The 17,475-nt window shown below is 43.5% G+C and overlaps 1 protein-coding gene across 4 annotated transcripts in view; it reads right to left on the reverse strand.

Annotated features, from left to right (window-relative positions):
* Nucleotides 1-1,125: 1,125 nt before the first annotated feature.
* LOC308570119 (prostatic acid phosphatase-like) overlaps nucleotides 1,126-17,475 on the reverse strand; it is a 269,185-nt gene continuing 252,835 nt past the window's right edge. For 3 of the 4 annotated variants that reach the window (XM_081164844.1, XM_081164845.1, XM_081164846.1), the window contains 10 exons: nucleotides 10,506-10,629; nucleotides 9,263-9,349; nucleotides 8,413-8,565; nucleotides 7,652-7,753; nucleotides 5,648-5,752; nucleotides 4,562-4,694; nucleotides 4,014-4,096; nucleotides 3,205-3,311; nucleotides 2,105-2,286; nucleotides 1,126-1,334 (listed from right to left, as the gene is read on the reverse strand). In XM_081164844.1, coding sequence (XP_081020970.1) covers nucleotides 2,130-2,286; nucleotides 3,205-3,311; nucleotides 4,014-4,096; nucleotides 4,562-4,694; nucleotides 5,648-5,752; nucleotides 7,652-7,753; nucleotides 8,413-8,565; nucleotides 9,263-9,349; nucleotides 10,506-10,629 — 1,051 coding nt within the window. In that variant the 3' untranslated portion in view covers nucleotides 1,126-1,334; nucleotides 2,105-2,129. The remainder of the gene's footprint in view (nucleotides 1,335-2,104; nucleotides 2,287-3,204; nucleotides 3,312-4,013; nucleotides 4,097-4,561; nucleotides 4,695-5,647; nucleotides 5,753-7,651; nucleotides 7,754-8,412; nucleotides 8,566-9,262; nucleotides 9,350-10,505; nucleotides 10,630-17,475) is intronic. The other variant, XM_081164847.1, reaches the window with a different exon arrangement.

Raw genomic sequence — 17,475 nt, forward strand, 5'->3', positions numbered from 1 at the left:
CAGGTTAAAGACACAAACAAGTTCAAGGTTACCAGCATTAAGCCAAATACAAATCTAAAGGACAAGGTGACACTGATGTTGATGGAACACCTGTCCGTTTCAGTTGAGTAGGAAGGCAAATGCTCTGCAGGACAAAACATTCCTATGTTTCCTTTTCATCTTATTTGGCAACAGGGAGGAGGGGGCTAGAAAACTTGTACACTTTGTATGGGAGCAGGGACTTCAAAAGTCCTAACACCCATTGAAATGAATGGGAACTGTACAAGTGCTCAGTTTCACATTTATATAAGAATATTTGAAGAATATGGGGTTAATGTCCAAAATATGTTAACCATTTCTGTTAAATAGACTTCTAAAAAAAGAATATGAAGCTCAGTTGCACAGTTGAACTTGTTTTAAAAAAAAACCACCAGTATTTTAAAAATATTGTCAATAAGGTTGCAAAATCAATTGCTGCTCTCTCCCCAGGCTTTTGTTACTACCCCCCCGTCATGGTGTTGACGGAGAACGCAGGGGAGGAGGAGAGACAAGTAGAGGAAGGGGGGCAGGAAGTGCCATTGGAGGAAAGGAGGGAAACTCAGGAGGAGGCAGTGGCGTAGCGTGGGTTGTCAGCACCCGGGGCAAGGCAAGTAATTTGCGCCCCCTCTGCCCTAGGGGCAGAGAGCTGCGAGTACGCCCCCCCAGATGTTGCGCCCCGTGCGGCCGGCCCCCCCTGAACCCCCCATGCTACGCCACTGGGAGGAGGGAAGGCTCTCAGATGTTGGAGCATAGCCTCAACACCGCACAGGAAGCTCTGGCACGGACAGCGAAGCAGTGCCGGTTCCATCTGCTCAGGAAAGGTGAGTGTTAAAGAGGAGGGGGCAGAGACATCACATGAGAATGCCTCGCCTCTTCTGCTGGAAAAGGGGTGGACGTAAGTCACTCCAAGAATCTGACCCAGAGGGTTCGGATGCTTGATTATGTGTGCTGCTTGTACATATGTAAAATAAAGGATGTATATATGTATCTCTGAGTGAGCAGAGGCATTTCTTGTGGAGAGCATTCACAAGCCATCACCCCCCCCCCATCATTAGATTTAGTATATAGACACACGTTAATTTGTAAATGATGCAGCAGATGACAGGGTTTTTCAAGTCAATTTTTGAATCTGTTTGCTTGATATTTATTTGATCATAATAATTTCTGAGAAGATGAAAATCCTAATAATGAGAATCACACGGAAGCATCAACAGTCATGCAGTGTTTCTGGTGTCCTACAACTTATTTGCTGTTCACTTTCCTTCCTGGGGATGTTAATTTCCTCATTTGCCTTTTCTTTGATTTTACTTTTCACCCTGGTAGAAGACGAGAGACAATAGCAACATGTCAAAAGGCCAACAACACTGCCATCATTTAGAAATATATTTTTCGGGAAATACACATATAGTTATTATAAGTTATATATACATATGTGTACCTGTATAATAATAATATTTGTACCCCGTTCATCTGACTTGGTTGTCCTGGGCTTCCTCCCCAAATATAAAAACATAGGAGGCCATCATATGCTAAAATGTTCCCTATACAAGGTTGCCTTAACGTCTCTTCTCAAGTCAGATAGATGTTTATTTCCTTGACATCTGATGGGAGGGCGTTCCACAGGGCAGGCGCCACTACTGAGAAGGCCCTCTGCCTGGTTCCCTGTAACCTCACTTCTTGCAGTGAGGGAACTGCCAGAAGGCCCTCAGAGCTGGACCTTAGTGAACAATGGCGGTGGAGACACTCCTTCAGGTATACTGGGCCGAGGCCATGTAGGGCTTTAAAGGCCAGCACCAACACTTTGAATTGTGCTCGGAAACATACTGGAAGCCAATGCAGGTCTTTCAGGATTGGTGTTATATGGTCCCTGCGGCCGCTCCCAGACACCAATTTAGCTGCCACATTCGGGATTAGTTGCAGTTTCCGAGTCACGGTCAAAGGTAGCCTCATGAAGTGCACTGTTTGACCTTGGGCCATTCATTCTCATCTACCTCGTAGGGGTGTTGTGAGGAAGGTCAAGCTGAGAAATTGAACATTGATGCATTGGTTTTATATGTGTTGGTATCAACCCTGCTACCTATCTTACCTCTCATTTATGATGCCATCCTACATTAACTATTACATTCTGCTTGCCAGTCCTCTGGTATGACAGGAGAAACCAGTTCTTTAAACTTCTGCAAGGGGCAAGCCGCTTCACAGCCCGGTAAAACAAGAGCTTGGGGTGGAAGATTTTTTTGGGCCCGATAGTGCATCTCAATGGTGAACTCACTGAAAAGAAGAAATGTAGGTCATTAAGAGCATTATGTTGTGCGGATGCCTGATGATCGTCTTCTAATGCAACTACTCTATTCCAAACTTAAAAATGGAAAGCGTAATGCTGGTGGCCAACAAAAGAGGTTTAAAGACTGTCTCAAGGAAAATCTAAAAAAATGTAGTATAAACACTGACAAGTGGGAAACACTGGCCTGCAAGCGCTCCAGTTGGAGAACAGCCTTTACCAAAGGTGTCATGGGCTTTGAAGACGCTTGAACTCAGGATGCAAGGGAGAAACATGCTAGGAGGAAGGCATACTTGGCAAATCCACACTGTGATCAATTCCCGCCTGGAAACCAATGTCCCCACTGTGGAAGGACATGTGGATCCAGAATTGGCCTCCACAGTCACTTGTGGATTCATTGTTAAAACCGTGTTTATGTAAGACAATCTTACTCGGCTATGAGTGATCGCCAAAGAAAGAAGAAGTCATTTCTACAAGATGCAGCCATATATCACCTAGGTCTCACTTCCATTTCATAAGAACTGATCTGAGAAGTCTTCTGATAAGATGGGTGGACTTCTGTACTGCTAACCACGGAAGGCTCAAGACAAGTTGCTGATTTTCTCGACTGAATGCTAATCATCTTGATGGGATTTACTTAAAGAAGCAAAACCAGCCCTTTGTCGCAAGCTGCCTGGTTGTTCAAAGGTATGCACACCTCACCCACTCAGCTATGAAATAATTTTTCAATAGCATTTTGAACAGCCAGATGTCAAGCTCAAACGCAGAGGGAACGCAACTGATTTTTGACCCATTTCAGAAGTGCAGGAATTTTGAGAAGAAATACTGTGTTTGAGAAGATGAGTGAATTTGCAGATGCTTACCCAATAAATCACTGATAATTATTGAATATACGAGTTCATATTTACCCACTGTCTTCTTTATATAGCTCAAAAAACAGGCAGGCAGCATATGGAGGTAGCTTTACGTCGAAAACATTGAGTGCTACTTGGAGAGCAACTATTGTGGTATCATGCTATAAAAGGGAGAAAAAAGAATTCCTTATAACTTTTATGACAGAAGTTTTTCTGTGTGTACATATGTGTATATATGAATATATAGAAAGAGAGTTCTTATCTCAGACTCTGCTAGTTTAAAAGATGCCGTTTTAGACAAGGGCCTCATTATGGTCTTTAGGACATGTGATATTGCAAAGGGATCATGCTTGCAAATAATCCAAGCAGGCACTAAAGGGAATGAAATGTGCAGTCAGCCAGCTAATTTAGTATTTTAACATGTAGTTTCTTCACATTTGTAGCTCTGAGGCTGCCTTCAGTATCGATGAAACCTTATGTCAATCATCTCTCTCTCTTTCTCTGTGTAATTACTTTTATTTTGCAGGAACATGAGCTGTGTTGGGACCCTGATTTGGGCTGGAGGGCTATGCAGTTTTCCTACCCAAATCTCTCCCTACAGCCCCCCCAAAGATAATGAACAGAATGTGGCCCAATCCAGACCAGGAGGGTAGGGCGACTCATCAAGAGCATAACTGTTTCCCCTTCAAAGTAAAAAGTGACACTCTGTTTTTCAACCCTGTTTTTAAAAGATGTGATGTGCATAATGTTACTTGAGTAGACAAATCTCATTTCCAAATACTCTGCTTAAAGAGGGGAGCCAAAAAGTAGCAGGAGAATGCGAGCTACAGAAGGTTTGGTCAATTTTAAATGTTCATACTTACAGCTGAATACATTAACATTTTTCTTCCATCAGTGGACTTAGTAGCCTCTGTCGTCTTATTCAAAATATCTTTCACAAGGAGACCTTAATGGTGATGGAAAGGAATACAAATGCTGGTGAAAACAAGAAGCCCTTTTATCTTTAACCAATTGTTAAAGTAAATTGGCAAAGACTTTTTTTCCAGCTGGGGCAGAGAAGTTCTAACATTCTAGGAATACTCCCAATTCAATTGGGACAGTTGAAGGGTATACTATATGTGTGCTGAGATGGTCTATATACACCTAGGAATGTGACTTCTGACTCAGCTACATTAGGAAAGAAAGAAAGAAAGAAAGAAAGAAAGAAAGAAAGAGAGTTTTAAATGCGCTGTAACATTGAGACACCAGTTGGCGCTGTAGAGTTGGACGCTTTGGCAATGTGACTTCCCACCTTAAGCTTTATAATGCGTTTTCCTGAGATGTTTCTTTAATGAGTCTAATTCCAGCCTTTGTGTCTACACATGAGGCACGCAGCACAGAAAGATGTGGGCTTTGTTTTGCTTTTTCTTACCTCCTTGTAGTCGTGATTTCTTTTCTCTTTCATGTATCCCAAACATTGCATTTAAGGAAAATGCCAAAAGATCTTTCAAATTGTCCATGACTTCGTCAGTAGCCCAGGCTGGTAAGAACTGCTTATGTTTTTCCTACAGTTAAAAAGAAATAAAAGCGGGTGGTGATTCATCTGTCAGCCACGCCTTTGCTCTCTCACTCTCATCTGTTCTGTTGTTTCACAGACTTTCATGTTTCTATATAGGAAAACCCATTCCATGCCACATTGGGGCCCACACAAAATGGCTCACAGCCGGCCAATAAAACCCTATTACAATGAGAGGGGATTTGGTCTAAATAAATTTCCACAATTGTAGGATTAGAATTAGACTACATAGGTTTTTGAGGTCTCCTCTCCCAGCCCCATGTCTATGGCAGTTAAAGAAAAAAAACACACAGTCCCAACTGGGTTGATGAACTCAGTCTAGAAGTTCCCCTTTTTGTGGGGGGAGAATAGGCCTCTGCCTAACCAAAGGGGTGTTTTAGCTTGGCTGAAATGTGTCTTTGATTTCTGATAATGTCTCTTATATGGAGCATAGAGAGGTGTGTGTGTGTGGTTTTGTGTGTGTGTATACCAGCCTTTCTCAACCTGTGGGTCCCCAGATGTTGTTGAACTACAACTCCCATCACCCCTAGCTAGCAAGGCCAGAGCTCAGGGATGGTGGGAGTTGTAGTCCAACAACATCTGGGGACCCACAGGCTGAGAACCGCACAAAGGTAAAATGTACATTTATAGCTCTACACAACCTTGCCCCCTAAAACCACCACTGATACGTGGTCCTACCTTGGAAGGTTTCCTAGATGGAAATGCGTCCCTGAAGCTGAAAATGGTTCCTCATCCACAATGTAAACAGTAGCTTGGACCACTGCAGCTTCTGCTACTATGGTTACAACAGCCTCCAGCACAAATAATATTGAAAGCAGGATCATTAATGACCTTGCCACAAGTGTGGCTTTTATCTGCCATGTGCCACCTGACCTTGTCCTAAACCCCTTGGTCTGTTTTGTTGGGGATGAATGAGTTTCATATAGGTTTACTAGAAATTACCTGAACAAGTAAAGCATCGTACGCATTCCAGAGTTTGTGACTGTTAAAATCCAGAAGAGCCTTCATATCGTATCCCAGGTTAGATGCTAATTGACCTAGAAATGGCTGAAAGATAAAGAGCAGAAGGATTAATGAACCAGTAAGTGCAAAGGAATGGTAGGGCCTGATCCTGCAGTGACTGCCATTTTTTAATGGGGCAGAGTATTTGCCCTGCCAGTTCCATAATGTGGGGGGTGCTGCAATAGCTCCCAATCTTAGAGGACAGAATTAAATGGTGGGCTTTCAGAGCTTGATCCTAAGGAGCACAAGGGGATTGAAAGCTATTGGCAAACAAGACTGAAATATACTCGGAGTCGAGTGTGGATTTCATGCTCTTTATTCAGCTCATAATAGTGAGGAATGAAAGTTACCCCCAAATGTCTGCTTTATATACATTATTTACAAAATGGGCCGCACGTGATTGGTTAATTCCGGGATTCTCCTGTAGGCCAATCAGGTTGCGGATTCACTTCCGCCTGGAGCTGGATAGGGTGGCTCCTGTGGACCAATCATACTGCTGCATTGTTCTAGGACCAATCAGACTGCTGCATTCCGAATCCTATTGTTCTAGGACCAATCAGACTGCTGCATTCTGAATCCTATTGTTCTAGGACCAATCAGACGGCTGCATTTTGGATCCTATTCAACTCAGTACATAACAAAGACGTTAATAGGCAACCAGAGTGCTTTGGAGCATGCTCAATGGCCCCTGAAGACAGCAGCAGAAATAAAATTGACTGCCATTGTTCTGCACCAGTCAGGTAACAGCTTCGGAAGAGCCTTCAAAGGCAGACCCACGCAATGGTCATTTCGACTGCGAGGTGGGAAAGATTTAGATTGCCTTGGAGACATAGGATATGAATGGTGGCTTTGTTGAGCTCCAGTCAACTTGAATTTGCCAGTACGGACACTTCCAACCTCTTACTACTTCCAGGTGGGATGCTACCGCAGGCTGGAAAAATCCACATTCGGCCAAAGCCCGTCTTATCTCTGCAGTCCTCCTTACCACAGGTGGGAACAGTTGGTCAAAGGAAATTACTGGCTGCTTTGAAAGAAAAGTGCTCCTGACAACTGGTGATAGTGACACCAGTCTCAGTGTTCCACATCTGTGAAATAGTACAGACAGCGGCCATTTTACGTGTGTCCGATTGATGCACCTCTGTGCACACACTCATTGTTGCGGATCTTCGGGGTGGGAGTGTGGGCATAATGGGGTTTAATGAGGTGGGGTGGGCTTATGCATGCTCCAGCAATGCGCATGGGCGCCAGGAACGCAACCCCCCATGGACATTTCTACATCTGTCCTGAATTTTATTTTTCCACTTCAGAGCGGATAGGAGGAAAGGAACAAAAGAACCCCATTCTCTTTCATTTTTGCTCCCAAAGAACAAGAGACCCCTTCATTCCCTTTTGCTAGTGAAAAGGACGTGGAGAGCAGTAACCAACCAGGGCAGAGGGGTGGAGGGAGAGGGAAAGTGAGCAGGAGAGGCCCCAGTTGGCATTTTGTGCATGCCCCCTGCAAACTTGGCAGCGCCACGGCCTGCTCCCCACAGCCAACAAGGCAATCCGCCCAGACCTCTTTCATTGCCCCCTTTGGGAAAATTGATTCTCGCTTTATTTTACAAGCAGGCAGGAACATGAAAAATAAAACATTTCAAAGCTGCACAGTGCACAGGTTGTAATTTCAGAGAGACGGTTGATTCATCTCCAGTTTTAAGCAGCCCATGGAAGTCAGTTTGACTTGCACCTGCTAAAAGGACCTGTAAGCAAAACAATAGCAAATTTATAATGAGGAAAAACGGTTTATAATAGACGTCACATCAAGAAACAAAAGGCATTTGGCTGTCTTATCAGACATTCGCAGCACATTCTGAGGTATGTCTACTCAGAAGTAAGCACCATTGATTTCAGTGGGATTTACTCGCATGGATTGCAGCCATAAGATTTCCCCTTTCCATTTCTTACCATTTGACTTTTCAGTTTTTCCTGGACTGTTTTGGATCCAAAAGTTTCCTTTAGAAGCTGACCGAACTTTGGACATGGAGCGCGAACAGGATAATGCAACAACTAATGAAATGAAATGAAACATATCAGCTAAAAAGACCTCCTCATATTGTCATCTGCCTGTGTATAATACATATGTCCATCCTAAATTCAGATTATTAGTGGGAAGATGCTTGAAGAGCAACCAGTCAGTAGCGTGTGATTACAACTTCCACTTTTTCTGTTGCAAAAAGTTGCCTTGGTCAGGGGAGGCTTGTGCTAAAGGCTTGGTGGGTTTGCATGGAGATAGAAAGTAGAGCCTCCATGTTTGCTAGACTTTCAGTGCTGACCTTTCTTCAGACTGATACTCTCAGGGCTGCTGACCTCACTTCCTCCTTCTTCACCCCACCATTGAGAGGAGTTATTTTTCCTTTCTCGCTCTACTGCAGAGATGGAAGAGCAAGCATGGTTCTTTGTACATTTACCTCAGCTGCACCTAGGATCTGTGGTATCCAACAAATATTTCCTACAATAAACTTCACATTCTTATTTTCCTTACTCAGAGTCTGAGTGTGACTGCAGCAAGGGTCAAGTGTGCCCCTCCGAGCAGGGATTTTAATGCACACTGTAACTTCTGCTGGTGCATTTATCTCTCTATTTAAGTGAAATATTCACCTCTCAGGTTGCCATGTTTCCATTGAACTGGGAGTGGAAAAGGTTAAAAATACCACACATTTCCTTACCCTTTCCTCTGAAAGTGGCACAGTATGAACTGGAATTGGTTGCCAAGCGATCTCTTTGTTCCAGATTTGGTTTCCTTTAGGAGGAAAGAGTCCGGCCAGATTGGCTTGAGCACTCATAATGGTTCGATCATAATCTGTACTTCGGACATAAATCTGAGAAGGAAAAAATGAAAGAGTGGCTCAGGATGGTATTGTTGTTTTGATCCTAGATGGTTGTTTTCCACAGGGGGAGGTTTAGATCTAACTTGCATACCCACACCAACCCACTTTCAGGGTTGCTGTTCTGGTGACTGCTGTCTTCTTTTTCTGTCTGTGCCCCATCTCCTAACTGGAAATCCAGTGGGAGGGGAGGGACAGAACCAGGAGGACACGGGAAAGGAAAGACAGGGTCTTTCACCTTCTCTCGCCCTCTCTGCTGCAATGATCATAGTAGCCATTGTAAGGAGGGGAAAGGTTGGCGATGGAAAGTCACTGCGGATGCTGCTAGGCTTGTGGGGATTGCAATTATGAGTAAATTTTGAACACATGGTGGAAATCACTACACTTCTGCTTCTATTTGCTTGTCCCAATCCAACAAGCATGGGGAAACACACCCATAGCTAAGCGGCATTTTAGAATGAATTGATTTTAGAATGTATTTCAATTAATTGAATGTGATTTTATGTAAACTGTGTTACATTTACTGTTGTTAGCCGCTCTGAGCCCGGCTTCGGCTGGGGAGGGTAGGATATAAATAATTTTTTAAATTTTATTTTATTATTATTATTATTATTATCATAGTTTGACCCTAACATTATATTAGTATAAATGTTATTGCTGAGAAAACGGGGAAGTTAGTTCCAATACTTGCTTCCTTTCGCTTGTATTCATCACTTAAGAAGTCCTTATATCTGTCCTTTATGAATTGACCCAACAAGTATTGCTGTCGCATTCCACGCTGTGGGAAAAAGGAAAAGGAAAAGTATGCATGTAAAACTCATAGATGCAATTTACCGTCCCCTCCAAGCTACTTCTGACTATTTCAAAGGATAAAGGAAGACTTTGTGTATTCTAGGCTCGCGGTGTTGGGTGTACATTACATCATCATGAAAAAGCTAAGCTCTGGATTTTGGCCTGTTCCTTTCCGCAGCACCAGGAGAACAAGGTTAACATCTAAATTTGTGGCAGGTCTCCAAGACTGAAAAAAGAGGCTGGACCAGATTCTGTTACAAGTTATGGATGTGTGCTGATATGGCTGTAGCTCTCAGATCACTGGCATTGTTCTAGAACTGGGTTATGAATGCCATTTACATTCACAGCCCAAATGGCGGACTATGATAGTGGGAGTTGCATTTTGGCAACTTTTGCAGCCTGGGAGTAAAATGTTCACTGCTCTTCATTGAGCGGGGGCTTATGATGGTGGCATCAGGTTTTCTTCTTCTAAACAATGTTTTGTTGCCATTCCACATCCTGCTTGATGCATGGCTTTTCCCTTCTTGCCCACAGCAATATTCTTGGAACAACACTACCTCATGAGGAAGTGTCGTTTCTAAGGACTCAGTTTGAGGTGAGGAAGATGGAACCCATGCTCAACAGCAGCAAAAGATTAAGGTACCTCCCTGCCCTTACGGGCCAGTCGTGTCCGACTCTAGGGTTGTGCGCCCATCTCACTTAAGAGGCCGGGGGCCAGCCCTGTCTGGAGACACTTCCGGGTCACGTGGCCAGCGTGACGAAGCTGCTCTGGCGAGCCGGCACCAGCGCAGCACACGGATTAGAACGTTGCAAAATTTCTAAATGCTGCAATTGACCTTAGACTATGATTGCTCTTTGCCTTTTTTTAAAAAAATAAATAAATAAATTTATGTAGTTAACATTCTGTAATTTGGGTTAGTGGACCATACATAAATTATATTACTGTTTGTGTACATTGTACTGAAATGGGCATTGCTATTATTGGAGCCTGAAATAATAAATAACAACGTTTCAGAAGTTTCAGAAGCTTTGTAGAGATTTGGACGTTTGAGCAGTATAGCCATTCCGTTAAATAAAATAATAAAACTAATAATTAGTATCTTAATGAGTATTATATAAAGGCAATCAAATCAACAAAATACGTTTTCATTTCTTAGAGCATTATCAGACCGTTGTGAGCTGTCCATATCCTTGTGGCCAGACATCTTCCTTGACCTCGTTAGTGGGAAAAGTTGAAAGAGGGCTTCTGTCGCCATGCCGGTAAACCTGGTGAAATGTTTTGAAGATTGCATTAGTTTTCAAGAAAATAGAATTGGATGCAATCTATCAGAATGAAATATTAGCTGCCCTGCTGCCTGTCAGGGAAGAGTTAGAAGTTTCCAGTTTATCAGAGGGAGAAAGCATTCCCCAAGGGGGGAGGGAGAGCAGTGAATCTAATAGAAGGGAGCAAGAGGAACAACAGGGAGGGACTGGCTGTTCCCAGGAAAGGCAAGGGTTAAGTTCCAGCTCAGATTCGGAGGAGGGGAGATACAGGCCAGCTCTAGCCAGGAGGTTAGAAAAAAGAGCGGGAAAACGAAGGGAAAGGCGCCTTCGCCATTTTGAGGGTGGCTGGTCACGGAGAAGCAGAGCTCAGAAGGTATCTGAAATAAGTGACTCTGAGGAATAATAGTTAAGAACTGTTTATAAGATTATTTTGTTAATACACAATAAAAAGTTATAAAAGAACAAGAAGCATTTGTGTGGTGATCTGAAGAGGACCACGACCAGTCCTGACAGAATACCTTCTGCTCTGCACCTCTTCACTATATGTAAAGAAGAAGCCAAAATGGAGGGAGCTGTGGCGCCAGTTGGGCAAGGAGAAACCCCAGCGCTCCAGCTAACATGACAGGACTGATGGCAACAGAACTTACAGTTGAAAAGTCAAGTCGACGTACTATTGGCAGCATTGGGAGAACATAGAACCATGTTGCAAGTGACACAGGGAAACAGAGTGAGTAAAACATTTACTGTACGTCCACGTAGCTTCAAGGGAGAAACCTCTGAATAAATGGCTTTCAAGACAGAAATTTCTTACATAATTGAGATAAAGGATAAAGAATTTCAATCTGAGCAAGAGAAGGTTGCTTATGTGATTAATTTCTTGGAAGGGAGGGCTAAGGACTGTGTTATACCCCTAATATCTCGAAGGGATGCCGCCCTAGGAAATCTACAAATGTTTCTGCAGTATCTAGACACGGTTTTCTTAGACCCTGCGCATGAAACAACCACAGCTAGGCAGCTGTTGAGAATGAGACAAGGAAAAGACACTGTGGGAGTTTATTGGTCCAACTTTAGTTTGCTGGTGCAGAAATTAAAATGGGATCTGAATTCCCCAACAGTTGCAGCCCTTTTTAGGGAAGGACTGAATAATGAGATTTTAGACCAATTGACCCAAATGCCAGAACCTAGTTCCTTGGACTCTCTGGTCCGAACGTGTCTGCAATTGAGCCTACACATAGAACGGAGGGCGAGTGAAAAGAAGGAACAATGGAGACCGCGATGGCGGGAAAACAATATCGAAAGTACAGAAAGCAGAATTGGCAACGTGCCAGGACGAGAGCGGCCAGAGCCCATGGAATTAGGGGCAGCCAGACCCCTCCCAGTTACTACCTCGTCCATGGTAAGAGGAAATGCAGGGAGAGGAAGAGACACGAGGCGTTGCTTTGTCTGTGGAAAACCAGGGCATCTAGCACGACAATGTCGCAATCGTAAAGGATGGGAGTCTCTATCTGGAGCAGACATGGGAGAAGACAATTGCCCAAAGGAACTGCATCAGGGAAAAGAATGTCCCCGGCTGGAAATGGGAGCTTGCAGCCGGGTGGAGGAACAATAGAAGGCTCTCACGCGGAACCACCTATCCCAGGAACGGTGAAGGTGCAACTACAACTACCCAATGGACGTAGGGTCCAGGTAGAGGCGCTGTTAGACTCAGGAGCGTCAGCAGATTTCATAGACCAGAAATTGGTACAGGAACACAAGATCGCTTTGTTACCTTTGAATTTCCCACTATGAGTGAAAACAATCGACAGCAGACCACTACTGTCAGGAGAAGTGACTTACGAGACTCCATCAATGAGAATGGATATGGGTCATCACTCAGAGACCAGGGCATTTCATGTGACCAAACTAGCTGGGCACCCGATAGTCCTGGGCATGAGTTGGCTCAATCGTCACAATCCAGTGATTGCCTGGCATCAAAGGTCTTTGGTTTTTGGTTTGATCTATTGTATGACACATTGTTTGGGGCAAAAGGGGAAAATCTCGGTGGAAGTAATGGGAGCAGAGGTGGAAGGGAAGTTGATGGGGAATGAAAGTGAGATTCCATCACAATATATTGCTTATCGGGATGTTTTTTGTGAAAAAGAAGTGGATAAACTTCCACCACACAGGCCCTATGATTGCAAGATAGATCTAGTCCCTGGGGCACAGTTGCCACCAAGCAAGATATATGCCATGTCGGAAGTAGAATCTGCAGCATTGAGGGAGTTCCTGCAAAAGAATTTGCAGAGAGGTTTTATTAGAGAGTCCACGGCCTCGGGGGGTGCTCCTGTCTTTTTTGTCAAAAAGAAAGGGGAGGAAGGGGCACCGAGATTAGTATGTGACTTCAGAATCCTTAATAGCCAAATGAAGCCTCGCGTGTGCCCACTGCCACGTATAGATGACCTCTTAGAGAGAGTAAGGTCAGCCAAAGTCTTTACCAAGCTTGATCTACGAGGAGCATATAATCTGATAAGGGTCAGAGAAGGGGATGAGTGGAAAACCAGTTTTTGTACTAAGTATGGTGCATTTGAATTCTTGGTAATTCCTTTTGGCTTGCAAAATGGCTCAGGGGTATTTCAAACCTTCATCAATCACGTCTTGGCAGGTATACTGGATCAGTTCTGTGTCTCTTATTTAGATGACCTCTTAATATATAGTGAAAGTATGGAAGAACATGTAAACATGTCACGCAGGTGTTAGAGAGATTGAGGACCAACAGGTTATATGTGAAGTTAGAAAAGTGTAAGTTCCACACACAAAATGTGGAGTTCCTGGGATATTGCATTTCACACAAAGGGGTGCATATGGACCCCAGTAAAGTTCAGGCAGTGGTGGAGTGGGAGGCACCTAAAACTAAGAAAGAACTACAGAGGTTTTTAGGATTTGCTAATTTCTACCGTAAATTCATAGGTAATTACTCCAAAATCACAACACCACTGACTGATTGTCTAAGAGGCAAGGGGACATTCAGATGGTCTGAGGAAGCACAGAAGGCCTTTGATAAATTAAAGGCAGTGTTTGCTTCAGAAAAATATCTTATGCACCTAGATCCAAGTAAACATATGAAGGTAGAAACTGATGCCTCTGATAGGGCTATTGGGGCCATTCTCCTGCAACAGGACAAGGAAGGGGACTGGAGACCCTGTGCATTCTACTCTAGAAAATTAGATCAATCAGAACAAAACTACACCATATTTGATAAGGAACTTTTAGCTGTGCATGCTGCCTTTAAAGTGTGGAGACATTTTTTGGAAGGGGCGTCACATCAGGTGGTGGTACAAACAGATCATAAGAATTTAGAGTATTGGAGAACTGCTAGACAGCTAAACCAAAGGCAAATTAGGTGGGCGGAATTTTTTGCTGGGTATAATTTTAGGCTTGAGTACATACCTGGGCATCAAAACGTTCGTGCAGATGCGCTATCACGCAAACCTGAGTATATGGAAGGAGAAGCACCTCCCAGGTTGCGAGAAATGCTGAGATCGGATCAGTGGGGGGTGCAGCCGTAGCAGTGGACGGCAGAGAATTCCAGCGATTGACAGCAACAGATGAGTTTGCACAAAAGAAAATGGAGGAACTGAGAAAAGGTAGAGGGGAAGAGGAAGGTTTCAAGGAAAAAGGTGGATTGTTGTACAGGAGAGGGGTGCTGTATGTACCTGCAGGTGAATTAAGAGGTAGAGTGTTGAGGCAACATCATGATAACCCGACTGCAAGACATTTTGGTAGAGAAAAGACCCTGTATCAGATCACACGGCAGTTCTGGTGGCCAAAGTTGAGGGAGGACGTAACGCAATATATAAGAGGTTGTGAAGTATGTCAACGAGCCAAGGCACCCAGAGCAGCTCCTGCAGGGTTGTTACAACCTATGCCTACGCCGGGAAGGCCTTGGGATGTGGTGTCTATGGATTTTATAACGGATCTACCATCATCGCATAGGCATACAGTGATCTTTGTGGTGGTTGACATGCTAACCAAGATGGCGCATTTCATACCATGTGCCAAAATTCCGACCGCGCAGGAAACTGCAAAGATGTTTTTAGATAATATTTTTAGGTTGCATGGTATGCCATCACAAATCATTTCAGATAGAGGGGCCCAATTTACATCACAATTTTGGAGGAGGTTAATGCAGTTACTAGATGTGGAGCTAAGCCTCACGTTGGCGAGACACCCGCAAACCAATGGGGAAGCTGAAAGAACAAATGCAACACTACAACAATATTTGAGGTGTTATGCTGGTTATCAGCACAGCGGGTGGTTAGAGAAGTTGAGTCTAGCAGAGTTTGCGTATAATAATGCAATGCATGTATCTACGGGCAGAGCCCCATTTGTGGCAAACTATGGCTTGCACCCAAGGGCATTCCCAGGTCAAGAGGAGCAGTTAGCAGTAGCAGCAGCAGAAGAAATGATAGAGGAGTTGAGGTGCATTCATGAGATATTGAAAGAGGATTTGGAAGAAGCTAAAGAGGCTTACAAGAGAGCTGCAGACAGGCACCGGCGAGTTGGGGAAGAAATCCAAGTAGGGAGCTGGGTATGGCTGTCTACCAAGGGACTACCAATACGAGGGAGGTGTAAAAAGCTAGAACCAAGGAGACTGGGACCTTTCCAAGTAAAGGCTCAAATTAACCCAGTTGCTTTCAAGCTTCATTTACCTGAAAATATGAGAATACACCCTGTATTTCATAGATCTTTATTGTCAGTGTTTGTACCAGCGCATAAGTATCAAAGTTCAAGGGAACCACCTCCTTTTCCCACCATGATGGGGGAAGAGGAGACCAAAGTGGAAGAGATATTAGACTCGAGAATAAGTAGAAGGAAATTACAGTATTTGGTTGCATGGAAAGGGTTAGATGAGTCTGAGAACTCATGGGAACCAGCAGAAAAAATTAACGTTCCAGAATTGCAGAGAGAATTTCATAGAAAATATCCCCACAAGCCAAAACCCCATAACTGGCATCTTCAAGAATTTTTTGAAGATATAGATAGCGAGGAAGAAGAGTTCATAGGGTTCGGTCCTTCAGAAACAGAGGAGAGCGAGGAGGAGGAAGGGGGGCTTAGGGGAGGGGGTGATGTCAGGGAAGAGTTAGAAGTTTCCAGTTTATCAGAGGGAGAAAGCATTCCCCAAGGGGGTAGGGAAAGCAGTGAATCTAATAGAAGGGAGCAAGAGGAACAACAGGGAGGGACCGGCTGTTCCCAGGAAAGGCAAGGGTTAAGTTCTAGCTCAGATTGGGAGGAGGGGAGATACAGGCCAGCTCTAGCCAGGAGGTTAGAAAAAAGAACGGGAAAACGAAGGGAAAGGCGCCTTCGCCATTTTGAGGGTGACTGGTCACGGAGAAGCAGAGCTCAGAAGGTATCTGAAATAAGTGACTCTGAGGAATAATAGTTAAGAACTGTTTATAAGATTATTTTGTTAATACACAATAAAAATCTATAAAAGAACAAGAAGCGTTTGTGTGGTGATCTGAAGAGGACAACGACCAGTCCTGACACTGCCACTCTAAATGTGAAGCACACAACCCTCTCACAACATTACCCCATACCTGTCTACTCAGAAGTCCCAATGACTTGACTTCAGTAGGTCCTGCTTTTTAAGTAAGTGGCTATAATATTATAGCCTTCGTCTATCGGAGAAATGCACTATGAAAAAGCCGCCAGAATATCTCCTAGCGGTCCTGTGCCTTTGCAATTCTGTGCAGGGGGGAGAGGTTGAAGGGGATTTGCTAATGCAGCTGTATTTTGAATTTAGTTTTTTGTCCTTTTGAGAGAACACAATGTACATCAGGAATTTCTAGAGCAGTGGTTTCTCCTGGACCATTTGAAAACTGCTGATGGTCTTGGTGGACCACTTAATGGTTTTTATTAACTACTGCAGTGCTTGCAATCTGCTCTGTGCTGTATAATTTTTAATTATATTTTTAGTGCTTCTTTCATGTCTTATATCTTATTGTACTACACTTTGCATTTCATATAATTCAAACTGAAAAAAATGGAAGAAAGAAAATAAGTATTCAAAATCATCACAAATACTCCATGAGGACATGTTGCAGGCCACCTGAAGGAAGGGCATGGACCACAGTCCGGGAAGCCCTATTCTAGAGCTAACAGACTTTGAGGGTGGGTATCTACAAAAGGAAGACTGTCAACAATACTGTTGTGTGCTGCTAAGAATAAGTGATAGTTTGCATGCAACTTTAGTGCTGTACAGTTGGAAAAAGGAAGCAAAAGGGGAATATAACATTTTCTTATATTCAGAAAACATGCATTGCAAAATCTGCTGACAGTTGGGCATTGACATTCAGATGTCAAGTGAAATATTGAATGCACTGCCCATTGTGTGTTCTTCATAAAGCTGACCAGAAAAACCAAGAGTTTAAATTCAATCAGACAATATTCTTGTTCAAGCTCTGGTTTGTATACTTGCTTGCTCGTTTAGACATTTTATACCCTGTCCTTTAAACAATGCTTTTTGTGTGTGGTGGTACTTAGCATCATTCATCAAAAGCATTGTGTGGGATGGGAAAAATGGAAAGATGGCAACCACAAAATATGGTTAGAAATAGGGGGTAGGGGTGGGATATTCCTAGTGGTCTTTTTTAAGGGGGGAGGGAAGAGAAAAAGCTCAGAAATTTTCTCATAAAAACAAACCTTCTGAAAAAAATTCTACTTAGCATGTCAAAATGCATAAAATTATTCACAGGAACATAATTTAGAAAGAAGAACAGCAAAGATCTACACTGTCAAGGTCATTGTTAGCAATGAAAAGAAGACCTCATGCTTACCACTACAACATGCTTCAGTTCCCTTCCTGTGATA

Source organism: Podarcis bocagei (assembly GCF_964188305.1).
Source record: "Podarcis bocagei genome assembly, chromosome: 12".
In the NCBI taxonomy this organism is placed as follows: domain Eukaryota; kingdom Metazoa; phylum Chordata; class Lepidosauria; order Squamata; family Lacertidae; genus Podarcis; species Podarcis bocagei.